The sequence below is a fragment of the Nanorana parkeri genome, unplaced genomic scaffold (assembly GCF_000935625.1).
Source record: "Nanorana parkeri isolate BGI_ZX_2015 unplaced genomic scaffold, ASM93562v1 scaffold1146, whole genome shotgun sequence".
NCBI lineage: Eukaryota > Metazoa > Chordata > Amphibia > Anura > Dicroglossidae > Nanorana > Nanorana parkeri.
This window is the reverse complement of record NW_017307414.1, coordinates 425,876-443,994: the sequence shown is the minus strand read 5'-3', so window position 1 is coordinate 443,994 and position 18,119 is coordinate 425,876. Positions and strand designations below refer to the sequence as shown.

General features: G+C 51.0%; 2 protein-coding genes across 2 annotated transcripts; one reads left to right on the top strand and one right to left on the bottom strand.

Moving 5' to 3' along the window:
- The first annotated feature begins 3,471 nt into the window (after positions 1-3,471).
- LOC108796657 (E3 ubiquitin/ISG15 ligase TRIM25-like) lies at positions 3,472-5,150 on the top strand. The gene has a single exon (XM_018568153.1). The coding sequence runs from the start codon at positions 3,492-3,494 to the stop codon at positions 5,070-5,072; it is 1,581 nt and encodes a 526-aa protein (XP_018423655.1). The 5' UTR covers positions 3,472-3,491; the 3' UTR covers positions 5,073-5,150.
- A 4,958-nt stretch (positions 5,151-10,108) lies between these two features.
- Positions 10,109-17,265, bottom strand: DNAJC19 (DnaJ heat shock protein family (Hsp40) member C19). Its single transcript, XM_018568149.1, has 4 exons — positions 17,122-17,265; positions 13,105-13,181; positions 10,735-10,805; positions 10,109-10,195 (listed from the first exon to the last, which is right to left on the bottom strand). The coding sequence occupies exons 1-4, from the start codon at positions 17,263-17,265 to the stop codon at positions 10,125-10,127; spliced, it is 363 nt and encodes a 120-aa protein (XP_018423651.1). The 3' UTR covers positions 10,109-10,124.
- Between the last annotated feature and the right edge of the window lie 854 nt (positions 17,266-18,119).

Genomic DNA, 18,119 nt, shown 5'->3' with positions numbered 1-18,119 from the left:
CACACGGGGATCCCGGGTCCCCCCGAACATCTCACACTGGGATCCTGGGTCCCCCCGAACTTCTCACAACGGGATCCCGGGTCCCCCCGAACTTCTCACATACCGGCGTTCGCTCACTTCTCGATCTATCCCTGCAGAGAGAGGTGACTGTCACTCACGGCTCCCTGCAGGGATTCCCCCCCTCCCCTCTCTGATCCTCCAGCGCTGACTGGCGGAATGGACTGGGGCGGGTACAGCTGGCTCTGCCTCTAGATAGACAGAGCCAGCTGTCACTCACACAGCTGGGCGGATCCAGACATAATTGTCAGGATCCGTTTCAGCTGCGGCGTCTCAGTATACCGCGAGCAGCAGCTCGCAGTATACTGAGCCTAGGGTGATGCTAGTTTGTGTCCTCCCGTTACCCTAAGGAGAACTATGGGGGAAAGCACTGACCCCATAGTTCTCCCTTAACTTGTCTACATTACAGTAAAGTTGGAAATAACAGATCCTTCTATTTGCTCGAGCATTCGTACTCTTGTCCTGAAGTGTTTGAGGTTTCCTAAATCAATAAGAAGGGCAGTTCACGCCTCGGTGCCAACAAGCCGGGGAAATGATGTGTGCGTTTTGCATCTCGCTGTTACACACAGAGAACAGAGGAGCCGTGAAATCAATGCGAAACACAGAACTGTCTTCTGGAGGAGACCCGGATACAAAAGTAAAATGTATCAAGCAAAGACGTACCTGTGAGGGGAAAAGAGAAGACTTACCTGTCTTGTGGTCCAGAACAGCCCCCCACCTGACTGACTGGGGGACGATTTCTGACAAATGGAGACGTCTTCAGGGGTGCCGGCAGCGGGAGAGGTAAGGATTCCTCCCAGGTACATTCCTGCCTGATACATTTAATGACTGCATGTGACAGGGTCACTTTAATACAGAGCTGTCTGCACCTCCATCAATGCACCTAAACTGCACCTAGGAGGAGCTTCCAGTGCACAATACATCATGTAGATATTCCAATAATGACATTGTATCTAAAGCCCAAAATGTTCTTTTTTAGATCAGGGCGGAGCATGGAAAGTTCAGAGGTCCTCTCAGGTTTTTATTGCTGCCCACAGCAGAGATTTCTTCATACTTTCTCTCCTACTGACAGTATTGGCTGGAGTTCTAGGCTGAGGTTTGAACTGCTAATAATTTCCCTTTCCTGCCCACCCCTCCCCCCGCCCCCATCAATCTGCTGATTAAAAAAAACCTTTCCATTTTCATTACATATTAGCTCACTTTAGATCCAGTGATGTCATCATTGGGTCTCTCTGCTGCTTCTCTATGCAATGCAGGCAGATCATGGCTGGAGGAAGGAGCTGGCAGGGTGCTGTACATAACTTCCTGAAAACATCACAGCACCCTGCCTCAGTTCTCCTCTCAAGAACCTTCATTGCTGATGTAAGCAGTGGGCGGGCTCTTGGGGGGAGCTATGCAAATAGATGTATGTTGAGCTCTTTGCAGATGGTGTGTAAACTGTTGTCTCCCTCCCGTCTCTTCCTTTATGTCCAATGTATCATTGGGGGCCATTTATGAACTGTTGTTACTCTTTGCTGGATACATTTCTAGATATTAGTAAGAGAACCTCCATGTGTCCTCCATGTGTCCTTCCTCTCCCCCGACCTCCCATCCTGTCCTCTGTTCTGCTGTCTTATGTCATTTCCCCCCCTATGTCTATCTCTCTCTCTCTCTCTCCCTCTTTCATGTTTCTCTCTCTCTCTTCATCTCCCATTCTCTCTCTCTCTTTTCACCATTGTCCCTCTGTCGCCCGCTTCACTTCTTGGTCTATTCTTCTCTCTCTCTCTCAGTCGGCTTCTCTGATTTGTATCCCGATGCACTAAGGCAACGCAGCCACAACACACAACATGCATTGTAGCGCACCACAACATGCGTTACCGCACTACCATGTGTGTGCTGCATCGGAACAAATGCTGAATGAACTTTTGTTGCCTGTTCTGCAATGTGTCCTTACACCTTCTCCTCTCCTTCCATCTATATTTACATCTTCTCATCCTCCCACATTCTCTAACTGATCATTCCCTCCCCCTCTCTCCATCCGTCACTCCATTTGTCTCCTTTCTCCCCTTTTCTCCCCCCCCTTCCCTCCCCCCCTCCTCTTCCCCCCCTTCTCTCTCTTCCCCCCTCCTCTCGCTCTCTCTCTCCCCCTCTCTTCTGTCTCTCTCCCCCTCTCTCTATCTTATCCACTTCTCTCATGCTCTCTCTCTCTTTCTCTCCCCCCACTCTCCCTCACTAACACACTTCTCTATCTTACTTAGGGTTGCCACCTTTTCTTCCAGCGAAACCGGAACACTCTAGCCACGCACTGAATATTTGGGGGGAGAATGAGTCGTGGCTTAGTCATATATAAATATCACAGTTGAGACTATTTTCAGTGGCGGGCCAGTAGCCTCTATCTTAATCTCGGTGGCCCCTGTCTGCCTGACATCTTGTGTCCGGGTTTCTGCTGACATGAGAACCGAACACAGCATTCAAGACCTGGACTGTCCGGGTGAATCCTGGACAGGTGGCAACCCTAATCTTACTCTCCCTTCTCTCACCCTCTGTCCCCCCTCTTTCCTCTCTCTCCTCTTCTCTCCCTCTCTCCTCCTATCCCCCCTCTCTCTCACGCCCGCTCTCCTCTCTCTCTCCCTTTCTTTTCCCCTTTCTCTCTCACTCCCTACTTTCTCTCCTGCCCCTCTCTCTCTCACACACACACACTTTCTCTCTCCTTCTCCCCCCTTCTCTCTCCTCCCTCTCTCTCCCCCGCCTCTCTTCTCTCCCCCCTTTCTCTCACTCTCCCTCTCTCTTTTTTTTCTTGGCTGAACAATGAGTTATGCATCCAATCAGATGCAGTCCCTGTGCAGTTATTCATACATTGCATGTGTCCCGGCTGCCTAATCACGACATCGGGCAGCAGAGGTTCCTCTCTTTAGTACGGATGGGGGATTGGAGTGACATCTGGCAGTGTATGGTCAGCTCCATTCTTCTAATACACAATAGACTGTCAGAGAAGGAAGGACGTGTGCGCTGCTCCGCGCGGTCACATTCCAGCTCAGACCTCCTGCTGAGGTTAATGTTAATAACAGGCAATATATATATAACGCGATGTCTGTGATATCCTTGGAAACACATCATTTCCATTGTTAGTTCCACTTTAAAGCACTCAAATGAACCTGCGCTCCCAATTCTCCCAAGTTACACGATTCTTGCAGACTGCCTCCTGCATATCAACCCATGGACCAATCAGAGGCGGCTTTGCACACTTTCCCAGGCACTGAGACAAGCTCCTCTATTGGGGGTTCACACACAGTTCAGGCTGGTGCCAGGGACTGGGCAGACCAACTCTTCTTCTATTCCGCAGTATACTTGCGTGTCTGTCTCTCTCTCTCCGGGGGGAGATCCCTACACAGCGGACTCGGAGAAGGAAAAGCGCTCCCCTCTATTGTCGGCTTCATCTGCTGCTTTCCATCAGAATGGCTTCAACCGAGCTGAAAGAGGAGCTGAATTGTTCCATCTGTCTGAGCATTTATACAGATCCCGCCATGCTGAACTGCGGTCACAACTTCTGCCGGGTCTGCATCGGCCGGGTCCTGGACACCCAGGAAGGAAATGGGCTCTTCACCTGTCCCGAATGCCGGGCGGAATTTCAGTCCCGACCCGCTCCGCAGAAGAACTTGAAGCTCTGCAACATCGTTGAGTGCTTCCTGTCGTCGCGACCGATGCAAGAGCAAGCCGGGATATTCTGCACCTACTGCGTCCAGTCCCCCGTGGCGGCGGTCAAGACCTGCCTGCAGTGCGAGACCTCGCTGTGTGACGTCCACCTCCGGGCGCACAGCAAGCTGGTGGAGCACACCTTGACCGAACCCACCACGTCCCTGGAGAACCGAAAATGTGCCATACACAAGAAGCTCCTGGAGTACTACTGCCCCGAGGACGCCGCATGCATTTGCGTGTCCTGCTGCGCCTTCGGAGACCACCGTGGGCACCAAGTGGCGCTCCTCTATGAAGCCTCCAAGAAGAAGAAAGAGAAGCTGAAACTGGTCATGACCAGGTTGACGTCCAAGGCGGCAGAGACGGAGAAGAGGGTGCAGAGTTTGCAGGAGCACAAGCAGAAGGTGGAGGAGAACGCAGCGGCCCTCACGGAACGCGTCAACTTGCTTTTTATGGAAATGCGGGACCAGCTGGAGGTCTTGGAGAAGAAGGTCCTGAAGGAGATCACCAGCCAAGAAGAACAAGTCTCCCAACACGTGTCCCACCTCATCCAACAGCTGGAGATTGAGAAGGAGGAGCTGGCCAGGAAGATGCACCAAATCGAAGAGCTGTGCAGCATCAACGACCCTCTGACCGTCCTGCAAGGAAGAGACAACATCGGCTACGACCCCGAGGAGGACGGACAGGAGGACCGAAAGAGGGACGACAAAAAAGTTCACCCCGTCTGCGACCTTGACGAAGGACTCATCTCGGTGATCCTCCACACGGCCTTGAAGGACATCGTCACCTGTTTAAAGTCGAAGCACGGCTTCAACATGCAGGTGGCCTCGGACATGCTCCTGGACGTGAACACGGCGGGGGACTACGTGGCCGTGTCGCGGAATCTAAAAATGGCTTCCTGGTCGGAGACGAAGCAGTGCCGCCCCAAGACGCCCGAGAGGTTCGTGAACTATCACATTCTGAGCACCCGGATTTTCACCATGGGCCAGAACTACTGGGAGGTGGAGACCAGCGAGTCCGGTTACTGGATGGTGGGGTTGGCCTATCCCAGCATAGAACGGAAAGGGGACCGGGCCGTGACCGGCTACAACAAGAAGTCGTGGTGCCTGCGCATGTCGGACAAAACCCACTCGGCCATCCACGACTCGAAGATCAACCCCTTGTACCCGGAATCGGCCGTGCAGAGGCTGGGCATATATCTGGATTACGAGGCCGGGCGGCTTTCCTTTTACCAGCTCAGAGATACCATCCGGCACCTGCACACCTTCATTGCCCACTTCACGGAGCCCCTCCATGCCGCCTTCTGCGTTTACAACCAATCCTGGGTCAGGATTAGGAGCTAAGGCACCGGCCATGTAAAGCGTACCTGCCATTCGTGGAAAGCAAGGGTGGAGCTGGACCCGTGTTCAAGAGACTGCAGCCCGCCAGTACTTTGGGGGGGACCAAGGGCCTGACTGTAACACAAGGTACTGCCAAAGTGATGTCACTAGATCCTTGCAAACTGATTGGCTGATTATAAGTTCACCCTACAATGTGGCTGCTTCTGTCGTGTATGCTTTCTTTCATGTCCTGCCACAGGCCAGCGTAGGTTGGTCTTGATGGAAATGTTCATATCTACACCTAAAGAGAACCGGTCACGACTGAGCTTTTGCTGGAATCTGACTATTTAATTATTGTATTTGTACTGCTCATCAAAGATATTTGCTTGACTCCTGAACTCAGAGTCCTGCTGCTCTCCAGCTCCTTAGTTTTCATAACAGTATCAGATAACAGAATCCCTTAGAATGGTGTGACTATAGCCATAGCAGCCCAGGCAAGTGCTATGGGACCCGGGGGGTGGAAGGGGTGCCCCGTGAGGTTGTTGAGGCAAATTAAACATAGAGCATGTGAAGATAACGCAGTGCTCTATCATTGAGGGTTGGAGTGCTTGCAGTTGATGACAATCCCCTGTGAAGTCTACAGTGTACAAGAGGAGGCTTTGGGATTTGGCATTGTTACTCACAGCTCAGAGAGAGGTGGTCAGGGGGGCCCCCATCACATTTTTGCTGTGGGCCCCATTATCTGTAATAATGGTCTTGCTTAGTTATGAATTTTGTAAGCAAGTGCTCTGTTATTGGATACTGTCATGCACACTCAAGAGCTTTGAGACAACAGGCATTAACCACATGACAGAGCAGCAACTGTCGGACCTCTTAGCCCTGACACTAAGGGGTTTATTTATATTATTTTGCAGGGCCATCCTTCGCCCCTTTCCACCCGTGAATATCTGTGAAAGTTTATTCTGTGCGAATGTGTGCAAAAATTTATGTTATTTTCTTCCCATGCTCCTCAGCACCCTCTAGTGGCCATAATGTGATATGACAACAAACGTGAACATTTTTGATGTAATAACACATTATGGCCACTAGGTGGTCCCATACATATTTCCTATGCTCCTTTAGCTCCATCGAGTGGCCATAAAGTGATATTACATCACATTCAAAATGACATTCCACGTAAAAAGAAAAAAAAGCTACATTCGTTTTTGCATACATTTGCACACAATGAACGTTGAGAGGTACTTGCAGGTCACCGTAGATTGCTCATAAATATACTTCTTAGCCTTAGGAGTCAGGTTCAAGGTATGTACAGGTAAATAAGGGAGCAAATCCGACGAATTTCACTTCGTGGCCTTCGTCATTTAAGACCGGTTGTCACGTTCCATCTGATCCTCTGGAAGATGCTACTTGACACACCTCCTGGTAGCGTCACCTTCTGATTTTCACATGTACCCATCACTATGACGGATGGCCTCAGTGGCCAATAGGAACATATGGGGGTGGGGGGGGGGGGGGGTATTGGTCTAGCCAGGGCCGGATTTACTCTCTCTGCTGCCCCAAGGCCAGGTTCCCCAATGCGCTCCCCTCCCCCATGGGGAATGGCAGACCTGCAGGCTGCATACAAGTGATCTCATCGACATCGCTGGGATCACCTGTACAAAACAAGCGGCGGCTTCCCCGCTGTACATTTAGCTCTGCTTGCCCCAAGCAGCGCTTAAAGCACCCCCCCTCATAGTTCTCCTTTAATGATAAGTGAACTATGCATGAAAAAATATTGCACCAACTCCAAAACAGCGCCTTAAAATAGACAACGTTGTCTCTTCATTCCTGTACAACCACATTCATACCCAATTGGTTAGACTTATTTCCACCATCCAACATATACACAGTATCACCATGGATCATTCTGCCCATCAGTCACATGGAGACTTGATACACATTGGTGTGTATTTCCTTCACTGGTTTTAGCCAATCTATTATTCTGGGCGTTGTACGCAGAAAGAACCCAGTGAATGGGATTGTGAACTGCCTATAACTGTATTATGCTGGGCACACACCTTACAACCATCGCAAGACTTTTGTCTTGCGATGGTTGTAAGGTACTTAAAAAAACGTACGATCTGCCCATCTTGGACAGGCAGATCGTACTTGTGATGATCGCAAGCCGCGCCCCCCTGAGGGGCGGGCTTCCGATGACTGCAATGCCGAAGATAAAAGCCGAACAGCCCGTCCGGCTTTTATCTTACGGACATGCTACACACCCGCCGAACATCGTACGATGCTCGGCGGGTTTTCGAACATGTTCAGAAGTTTAAAGTCGTGCGAGTAGTAGAGTAGAGGTCGCGCGGCTTCCACACACCTTACGATAATCGTACGATCGCGGGATTTCCACGCGATTATCGTAAGGTGTGTGGGCACCCTTATCAAGCAAGTTCATAGAGAGATAACCATATCTCGGTTTGTACGTGAAATAACGTTATCTCAGTTTTTTTTAAATGTTCGCCTGTCGTAGATTATAAACGTAAGTTCAGAGACGGTCTTTGGATTGTCTCTTTTGGTGTCTTTTTATATACACAGCATAGATGTAGGACGCAGATGGACTCATCCCCCATCATTGATCTGTCTGGTATATATAAAGTGTCCAATCTGCTTGCCAGCAGAGTATCTAACGATGTTTTCCCGATCCTTGGATCACAAGTCTATTGAACGGTGTCCAGGCAGAATTACAATTGTAACTTAAACGTGTTACTCACGATCACCCGGGATTGATTGTCGAGGAGCCGGCTCATAAACGCTGCACGTTATATCAGGTATCTAATCTCGATTTTTGTAGGAACATTTCCTTTTAAGTAGAGGTGCACCGAAATGGAAATTTTAAAACCGAAACAAAACTAATTTTCAGGCCAAAACCGAAAATGTTTTTATAAAAAATTTTTTAGCCTCCTGTGACAGCGATGTCTCCGCCCCCACACCGCTCTGCCGGACTGTGATAGGCGGCTGAGCGGTGTGAGAGGAGAGACACCGGCCGCTCACAGCGCTCTAAACCGCAGCGCTCGGCCGGCTGTCACTTTCTCTTCTCCCCGCTGGGACACAGAGCAGCGCCCAGCGGGGAGGAAAGAAACCTGGGATGTGCCGATGTATCGTTTGGCATTATGCCGAAAGTGCCGTTTTCGGGCGATATGTGCATAACGCACACTGTGATCTCTACTTGCATTCAGATATTTTCAGTTTAGAATAGAAATCGGTGCTTCCAGTGGCACATTGGATCCGCTGAAGGCGTCTAATTCTGTGTGGACGCATGTACATTGCGTATTCATCTCAGATCCTAGTCTCCTGGGGTTAAAGGAGAACTATGAGGCGAGTGCTTTTCATCCCAACATGCCTCTGCCTCTGGGAGTCACGCCTGTAACTATCAATCTCGCAATGCCTCATGGGACTTGTAGTTCCGCAACAGCTGGAGGGCCGGAGTTGCCCGTCCCTGGTCTACTGCCAAAGCAAAGCTGCTACTTGTAGTTCCTCTACAGTTGGGGGATCGCAGCTCACGGTGGTTCTGTACACAGAGATATCCTATGTATGGGGCCGGTATGGAATTTTGGACATATGGTCAAGGACATCACCCAGATGAAGTATGACATACACAAAAGGAATTTTCCACTGGAAACCTGACCCGGAGTCATTAAGAATACATTCAGCAACAGAGCAGCTGATTAAAGGGCGCCGGAAGTGTTTACGAATTCTTCACATATACAGCACATGTGATCATCAATGTAAAGAGTCTTCCCGATGTGTGTACATGTGTGACTACAGTCTGTAATGAGGCAGCCATGTTTGCTCAGTTTTTTTTCTCCTTTAGCTTGGCCATGACACGCTAAGGAAGTATAGCAGCACGGAGGATAAAAAGTCAAATGACGGCCTATGTATGGTATATGGACCCCAGTGGCGTAACAATCACCATAGCGACCCAGGTGGCCGCTATGGGGCCCGGCCAGGACATCTCCCTGATGGCGTGCGGGCCGCCTGGGTCGCTATGGCATCTTGCTCGGACAGCCAGGCTGCTGGCTGTCACTGGCGGCTGTGAGGAGGAACGCTCCGTTCCTTCTCACAGCCGCTGCTGAGTCGGTTCTATGGTGGGCTCTGCAGGGTCACTCTGAGACCCCAAATTTTGCTATGGTGCCCTGTGATTTCTAGTTACGCCCCTGATGGACCCCCCTCCAGATGATTGAGTTCAGGTGTCTCCAGTGAAGGGTTGTCAACGCGACAACATACAAAGACAATCGTGCTCTTCCAACCTTGTGGTCACAGTTTGGTGAAGACCCTTTTCTGTTCCACCGTGACTGACCCCCGTGTGCAAAGCCAGCTCCATAAAGGACCTTCGCCCCCACCAGTCGGAGACCGGGGATACCGTCCTCAATAGTGGTCATGTGACCGCTTTTAAAAGATAAGAAAAGGGTATTTGGGAACTTTTTGGGTTCATTTATCCACATTTGCTGAAATAGTTTTTTTTTTTTTATGGGATAAGTCAATCTACAGGGTGAAGGTTCACATACACTTTAATGGCCGGGGTTTTGGAATGGAAAGTCCAACATGCCCACAGAGGAGTGATGGTCAGGTGTCTACAAACTTTTGGCCATATAGTGTACCTGACAGTTCGGGGCAAACAACTTCCCTGCTAGTACTTGCGCTAGCATGGAGCCGGCTTCCCGAGCAATCTGGGCCTGGAATCCGGCTCCGTGCCGACGGGCCTGGAATCCGGCTCCGTGCCGACGGGCCTGGAATCCGGCTCCGTGCCGACTGCCCTGGAATCCGGCTCCATGCCGACTGCCCTGGAATCCGGCTCCATGTTTATTATGTCCATTCTATATTCAGGGCTCGCTGGTGGTTTCACTTTCCCTGGATGGGGGAAACGAATGAAAGCCTTGGGTGACATTCTGACCTGACCCGGCAATAAGAACGCGCGATCTTCCGTCATATGATGAATGAGATGTAGAGTTCCGAGGATTTATTGGTAAAGAATAGCCCACCACCGAGAAATCACATTCTTCCCGGTAAGAATAAGAAAGAGTTCAGAGCGTTGAGCTATTTCTTCGCCTGTCCTTCCAGCAGATCCTTGGCTTCATTAATTTTGGCTGCGATATATGGAGATCCGCCTGCGAGGAGAAGGAACAGGTTAATGTAGTCAGGTGATGTGGGACATTAAGGGGTCATTCACACGGGGGCCGTGCAGGGACCTGCCCCCCGAAAAGAAACAGGCGCTGTCATGTGATTGCATGCAGCCACCTATATGTCCCTATGGGAGGAGGAGGCTGCACGTGGTTACACGCCGGGGTTACACCACAGGTCCAGGTCCTCACGCTTCAGTGCATCCAAGTGTGGCCACCCAGACCTACACGGATGTGCAGGTTTGGGTTGGCATGTAGCCGCGTATAACCACATCCTCCCATAGCGAGGTACAGGCGGCTGCATGCAATTGCACTCCCAGGAGCAGGTCCCTGCACACCCGTGTGAACAAGCCCTAAAAAAAAGGAGGTATCACCATAATTATTGAATGTGCCAGGCGATCACGTTTTTGTCTCCATAAAGAGGACCTGTCACAAGAAAATGACTTGCAAGGTGCACGAAGGTCCTAGAGAACTAGAGCAGCCATGTGAACCCCGATAGGTGACCCGGACAGGAGACGTTTCTTTACCTTTGTCGGGATGGTTCAGCACCATAATCCGTCTGTGAGCCTCTCTGATCTTTGTCTTATTTGCGGTCGGGCTGCAACAAAAACAGGTCTGGATCAACACTTTATAGAAAGACGGGTAACGGTTTAAAGAGACGCTCCAACCAAACAGATCGAGTGGAGGCCAACGCAGCGCAGATATCAGGGACAATACATTTGATGATTGAAGAGCGGGGTAGCGACGACATCCAGTCACCTTTAAACCCCGCCCACTACACAATGCAGGCCTGTGCGCGCCAATCATAAGCGCCCACTTTGCACGTGCACTCTAATCTAACTTTATTCGGCTCAGACATCAATTACAAAAAATACAGCTCCGCAGAAAGCAACTGTTAAAAGGAGAACTATGGGGTCGGTGTTTTTCCCCATAGTTCTCCTTAGGGTAACAGGAGGACACAAACTAGCGTCCTCCCGTCACCCTACGCTCAGTGTATAGAGAGCTACAGCTCGCGGTATACTGAGACGCCGCAGCCGAAGCGGATCCCGACATCGATGTCGGGATCCGCCCAGCTGCGTGAGTGACAGCTGGCTCTGCCTTTCTAGAGGCATAGCCAGCTGTACCCGCCCCCTCCCCCGTGCGTTCCGCCAGTCAGCGCTGGCGGATCGGAGCGGGGAGGGGGGAATCCAGCCGTGACAGGATTGAGAGGTGAGCGAACGCCGGTATGTGTTCGCTCATCTCCCGATCTACTGAGCTGACCTGTGCTGGCAGGAGCAGAGAGTAGATCTCATCAGTCTGCTGCTGCTCCTTCACTGTCCAGCCACAAGGCTAGGAGTGGGGAAGGCGACCATGCCGTATTGCATAGCTGCAGCAGCGATATATCAGGTCACCAGCCCGGCTGTGCAGAGCTGTGTAAATCTCAGGACTGGATAGACAGAAATACAAATCCTTTTGCAGGTGACACAGCTCCCTTATGTGCCGGCAGCCCACGGCCCGGAGTTTAGATTTGATTTGAATAGTTTTAGGATTTACAAGATTCTTCTAATCTCTTGGCTGACAAAGAGAGTCACGGGTTATGTTAACCAGGTCACCCCTCCCCCTCATTCCATCACCTACCACCACCTCCGAATTACCAGTGTGGAGGGAAGGCGGCGGCGGCGGGCAGTGTAAATGGACCAACGCTCTCTACAGAGACTTCTAGACTAGAGACATATTTAAGCAGAACTCCGGCCTTCCCATCAGTCCGGAGGAGTGGGCGTTCCTAGCAGGGATGCACAGATACCATTTTTCGGTATCGAGTGCCGATATTTTTTCCCCGGTACTCGACAATACCGAGAACCGGTGCCGTGTACCCAGATTATCAGGAAGTCAGGCGGTGGATCATGAGCAGTCGCCCGGCTTCCTGGTTGCCTGTGAGGCTGGCGTTCTAGTGAAAGAACACTGACATCTGAGGCTGCCTGACCAATCAGGAAGCCGGGTGGTGAGTCATGAGGTGCCATCCGGCTTCCTGATTGGCTAAGAAGCCATCTTTACTTGTTCCTAGGCAGCCTGGCTTCCTGACCAGTCAGGAAGCCGAGAGGCGGGTCATTATGTGCCGCCCGGCTTCCTGATTGGTTAGGAAGCCGGGCTGCTTAGCAACACATGAAGCCGGCTTCCTAGGCAATTAGGAAGCCGGGACATAACCCACTGCCCAAATTCCTGATTGGAAAGGAAGCCGGCACCCTACTCCCTCGACACTTGTGGTCAGAAGGAGATCTCCTTCTGACTAGGAGTCTGGTATCAGAGCATTTATGCGAGTACTGGCCCAAATACTCTGTATCGGAGCATCCCAAGACTGAAGGGAAGGACGGAGGTCAGATAGAAGACTGAAGGGAAGGACGGAGGTCAGCTTTAATAAGTACAATTTACCCCAGTGGGCCTGGCCTGGGTCTGGCTTAGTGAAACCTCTTGGACAAGGACCGCCTATGTTAGTACATTGTGTGCTGTGCATTATAGAAGACTGAAGGGAAGGACGGAGGTCAGATAGAAGACTGAAGGGAAGGACGGAGGTCAGATAGAAGACTGAAGGGAAGGACGGAGGTCAGATAGAAGACTGAAGGGAAGGACGGAGGTCAGATAGAAGACTGAAGGGAAGGACGGAGGTCAGATAGAAGACTGAAGGGAAGGACGGAGGTCAGATAGAAGACTGAAGGGAAGGACGGAGGTCAGCTTTAATAAGTACAATTTACCCCAGTGGGCCTGGCCTGGGTCTGGCTTAGTGAAACCTCTTGGACAAGGACCGCCTATGTTAGTACATTGTGTGCTGTGCATGTCACTCTAATAACAGAGAGAAGGTGGGTGGAAGACAGCGAGAATGAGACAATCTGTATACACTGAGGATCCGGCTCTGTCCTTACCTGACTCCCAGCACCAGTGTGGCCTCCCTTTTAGTCATTTTGGGTTCAAACCCGCCTTTGTAGTAGCCGGCAAATGCCTGAGAAGAGAACAAGAAACAACGTCCAGTCAGTGAGAACTTCCAGCAAAAACATGAGTGGAAAACTGAAGAAATAGAAGTATTCAATCCTGTATTACTCTGATCTCACCGGGAGCTCCTCACCATGTGCATTAGAAGCTGCAGCAAGTCAGAGAGAGCCCGCCCCCTTCCTGGCTCGAGGACATCCAGCATCATCTAGCGCTATCCCCCCAGTCCCTGCCCAGCCTCTTCCATTCATTGAATTTAATTTATTTAAATCATAGAGGCAGAGCATCACATCGGGCATTCGGCATGCAAATACAGCCTGCCAGGGAACGCCCACTCCGCCGGACTGACACCCATCCATCAAGGCCTTCTGATATTTGCATAACTCCTCCCAAGAGCCAGCCCACTGCTTGCATCAGGGCTGAGGGCTCTTGAGCAGAGTACTGAGGCAGGGTGCTGTGATGTGTTCAGTAAGCTATGTACAGCACCCCGCTGGCCCCTCCCACCAGCCATGATCTGCAAGTGCAAAGAAAGACAAAGTATGCAATGAAAACGAGAAAGATTTGATGTTCATACGATTAGCATGTTGCTGAGGAAAAGAAGAAACCAGGGAAGGCAAATTATTAGCAGATTATTCTTCAGGTTTAAGGCTGACCCGTTTCCTGAAAACAATTTACTGTTAATACTTCCTACAAGAAAGATGCTTAGCCCCCATTTCCTGTAATCACAGACACCCAGCCACATTGTTCTTGCCAACAGGCAGGATTAGTGTTCAGGCAGAGCTGTGAATGGCTGGTTCTGGCCAAACGTCACTCCCCTGACCCCATTCATCAGAGCTACCGCACTTACATAACTGACCACTAGAGGGAGCCCAGATGCCTCCGGCTGACCACTAGAGGGAGCCCAGATGCCACCGGCTGGCCGCTAGAGGGAGCCCAGATGCCACCGGCTGGCCGCTAGAGGGAGCCCAGATGCCACCGGCTGGCCGCTAGAGGGAGCCCAGATGCCACCGTGGGCTGAAAAACGATGAAAATAAAAATGCTGTCAAACGGTCTCATGTCCCCGATCACTACAGAACGAGTGTTTTTTTTTTTTATTGTAGGACTAAAGCCGGACTCCAGCGTCACCTTTTATCTCCCCCGCACTTGTAGCGATTCCTCTCCTGGGTCTACACTGAACACTCAATTCCCTGTAAAGCTCCATCTCCAGTAACCCCATTGAAGCTGCAACAGCTGCCTGGAGCCCACCGTCATTTCCTGTCTGAACATCTTCAATCATCATCTAATCCCCTCTCCTTCTGATCAATACGGTCATTGGCCGGCCCGCCTCTCACAGCTATTGGCTTTCTCTGCCGTCCATCATTCTATTCCCGAGCTTTAGGTGAAAGAACACATCCCCGGCATCCCTATAGACGTGCCTGCAACCAATCACTAGCCTGGACTGCTCAAGTCTGCAGCACCCAGCAGGAGGGAGAAGGGATCTAAGGAGATCGGGGGGGCGGGGAGTTCTTTATATAATTCTTGTCATTTACAGGAGCCCGCCGGCCACTCCCCCCCAACCAAACTTGGAGCAAAGAGCAGCACACAGACCCGGTGATGACATCACAGGATCTAGGAAGAGGTACCGTCCCCTTTTACCCCTCCCCACCCATTCACATAATGCCTTCTTCTCAAAGAATAACAGGTGTCCTGTGATAGGAGGAGAGAAGAGGGCGGGGATGTGACATCATCTCTCCTCCCATCACAGGACACCTTGTATTCTTTGGCGAGAAGGGGGCGGGGATGTGACATCATCTCTCCGACCCATCACAGGACACCTTGTATTCTTTGGAGGAGAGAAGGGGGCGGGGATGTGACATCATCTCTCCTCCCATTACAGGACACCTTGTATTCTTTGGCGAGAAGGGGGCGGGGATGTGACATCATCTCTCCTCCCATTACAGGACACCTTGTATTCTTTGGCGAGAAGGGGGCGGGGATGTGACATCATCTCTCCTCCCATTACAGGACACCTTGTATTCTTTGGCGAGAAGGGGGCGGGGATGTGACATCATCTCTCCTCCCATTACAGGACACCTTGTATTCTTTGGCGAGAAGGGGGCGGGGATGTGACATCATCTCTCCTCCCATTACAGGACACCTTGTATTCTTTGGCGAGAAGGGGGCGGGGATGTGACATCATCTCTCCTCCCATTACAGGACACCTTGTATTCTTTGGCGAGAAGGGGGCGGGGATGTGACATCATCTCTCCTCCCATTACAGGACACCTTGTATTCTTTGGCGAGAAGGGGGCGGGGATGTGACATCATCTCTCCTCCCATTACAGGACACCTTGTATTCTTTGGCGAGAAGGGGGCGGGGATGTGACATCATCTCTCCTCCCATTACAGGACACCTTGTATTCTTTGGCGAGAAGGGGGCGGGGATGTGACATCATCTCTCCTCCCATTACAGGACACCTTGTATTCTTTGGCGAGAAGGGGGCGGGGATGTGACATCATCTCTCCTCCCATTACAGGACACCTTGTATTCTTTGGCGAGAAGGGGGCGGGGATGTGACATCATCTCTCCTCCCATTACAGGACACCTTGTATTCTTTGGCGAGAAGGGGGCGGGGATGTGACATCATCTCTCCTCCCATTACAGGACACCTTGTATTCTTTGGCGAGAAGGGGGCGGGGATGTGACATCATCTCTCCTCCCATTACAGGACACCTTGTATTCTTTGGCGAGAAGGGGGCGGGGATGTGACATCATCTCTCCTCCCATTACAGGACACCTTGTATTCTTTGGCGAGAAGGGGGCGGGGATGTGACATCATCTCTCCTCCCATTACAGGACACCTTGTATTCTTTGGCGAGAAGGGGGCGGGGATGTGACATCATCTCTCCTCCCATTACAGGACACCTTGTATTCTTTGGCGAGAAGGGGGCGGGGATGTGACATCATCTCTCCTCCCATCACAGGACACCTTGTATTTTTTGGAGGAGAGAAGGGGGCGGGGATGTGATAATCTCTCCTCCAATCACAGGACACCTTGTATTCTTTGGAGGAGGAGGGGGCGGGGATGTGACATCATCTCTCCTCCAATCACAGGACACCTTGTATTCTTTGGAGGAGGAGAAAAGGGGGCGGGGATGTGACATCCTCTCTCTCCTCCCATCACAGGGGCCAGGATGCGACCGGAGCACATGACCGGTCGGGGCCCATCCCTCGCCCTCCGGAAGCTCGGCGTCAGGTATGGGAGTCGGTGTGCTGCCAGGGTAAGATTATACATTGTGGCCCCCCTCCGCGATGTACAAAGGATTGCGTTTTGCCCGGAGTTGGGCTTTGCAGCACCGCCAGGTAAGTGATCCATGGGGTAGGCTGGCAGCAGAACGGCCATGCGTAGAAGAGGTCAGAACACACACAGCACCGCCTCCACTTTTCCCTCATGGTGGGCTGCAAATGCAATTTTGAACGTGAATTCATCTGTCATGTGATCACTCTGCATGTGGCTGTCGGAGTCTTGCAATGCCTCATGGGACTTGTAGTTTCCACCACAGCTGGGAGGGCCGGAGTTTGCGTCTCCTGCTCTATTACATCACCTGAACGCGCCAGGGGGGGCGATTTGGGAGACATAGCAACACTCACCGGCAACCCCAACGACAGCGAGGGCCAGCCCGGCCGCCATCATAGTAGTCGCCTGGAAGAGAAGAGCACAAAGAACGGTCCGTCAGAACAGGAAATGATCGGAGGTTACATATGACACAGAAACAAAGTGACTCCTCATATATAATAATCATTATTTCATCTGAATGGACTGATTAACCCCCCCCCCCGAACACCCCCCTATGGAGCAGAGCCATGTTTACATTTCCTCTTTATTACTTAAGGTAGCAATTTGTTATGTGGGGAGGGAAGAGACACAAAAAGGACTTTTTGTGAGGGGAAGTCTTCCAATGGGGACACCTACTCTGGTGGCAACTGTCTCAGTGAGGACTTCCTCCTGTTGTCTCCATAACAGGAAGTGAAATATCTCCCATCCGGTCACAGACAGGAAAAGCAACAATCTGATCTGGGTTTCAACATTCACATTTCCCTGCTGCTTTACATGCATTTTAATAGGTAAAGGTTGCTAGGCAATACCATGACATAAGCTATTGTTCAGATAACACGTGACACCTCTTAGCGCTGTCCCCCAACCTCCGGACTCACCATAATGCCCGGGCACTGTGAGGAGTCGCTCTAATGTGTGACCCTCATAACAGGCAAAGGCACTTCACCTGACCCCAGGCTGGGATCTCCAATGCGGGTAGACTGCTGTAACGTCACTTCCGCCCCTCCCACACTAAAACTCCGCCTTCTACACCCAACATCTCACAAGGGTTATCACGCAGGTAAACGTAAACCCCGCCCACTACACCCAGCACGACGCAGGCCTGTACGCGCCGTACTATCACTGGCCAATCATAAACGCCCATTTTGCACCTGCGCTCTAATCACAGTTTTTCTTTTCTGATTTGTTTTTCTCATCTAACTTTATTCGGCTCAGACATAAATTAACAAAAATATAGCTCCGCAGCTTTTAAAGTGACCCCGTCAGTAAAACGATGAGGTGTCTCCGTTTGGGGAGGGGGGGAGGAGAGAACAAAGACATAGAGGGGAATTTATCAGAACTGGAGCAGGCAAAATCTGGAGTAGCTTTGCATTGCAACCAATCAGCTTCTCCTTTATTTTCAAATCTTATCTGAATAAACTAAAGAGAGAAGCTGATTGGTTGCCATGGGCAACCGCTCCACATTCTTTGCTCTGCTCCAGTTTTGATTAACTCCCTTCTCTACTTTCACTTGAGACAACGCAATAGGTTGGACTTGATGGACTTATGTCTTTATTCAACCTCAAATACTATGTATGTAACTATGTAACCCATTGCACACTTGTTGGAGCTCATTTGTCATGTTATAACCCCCC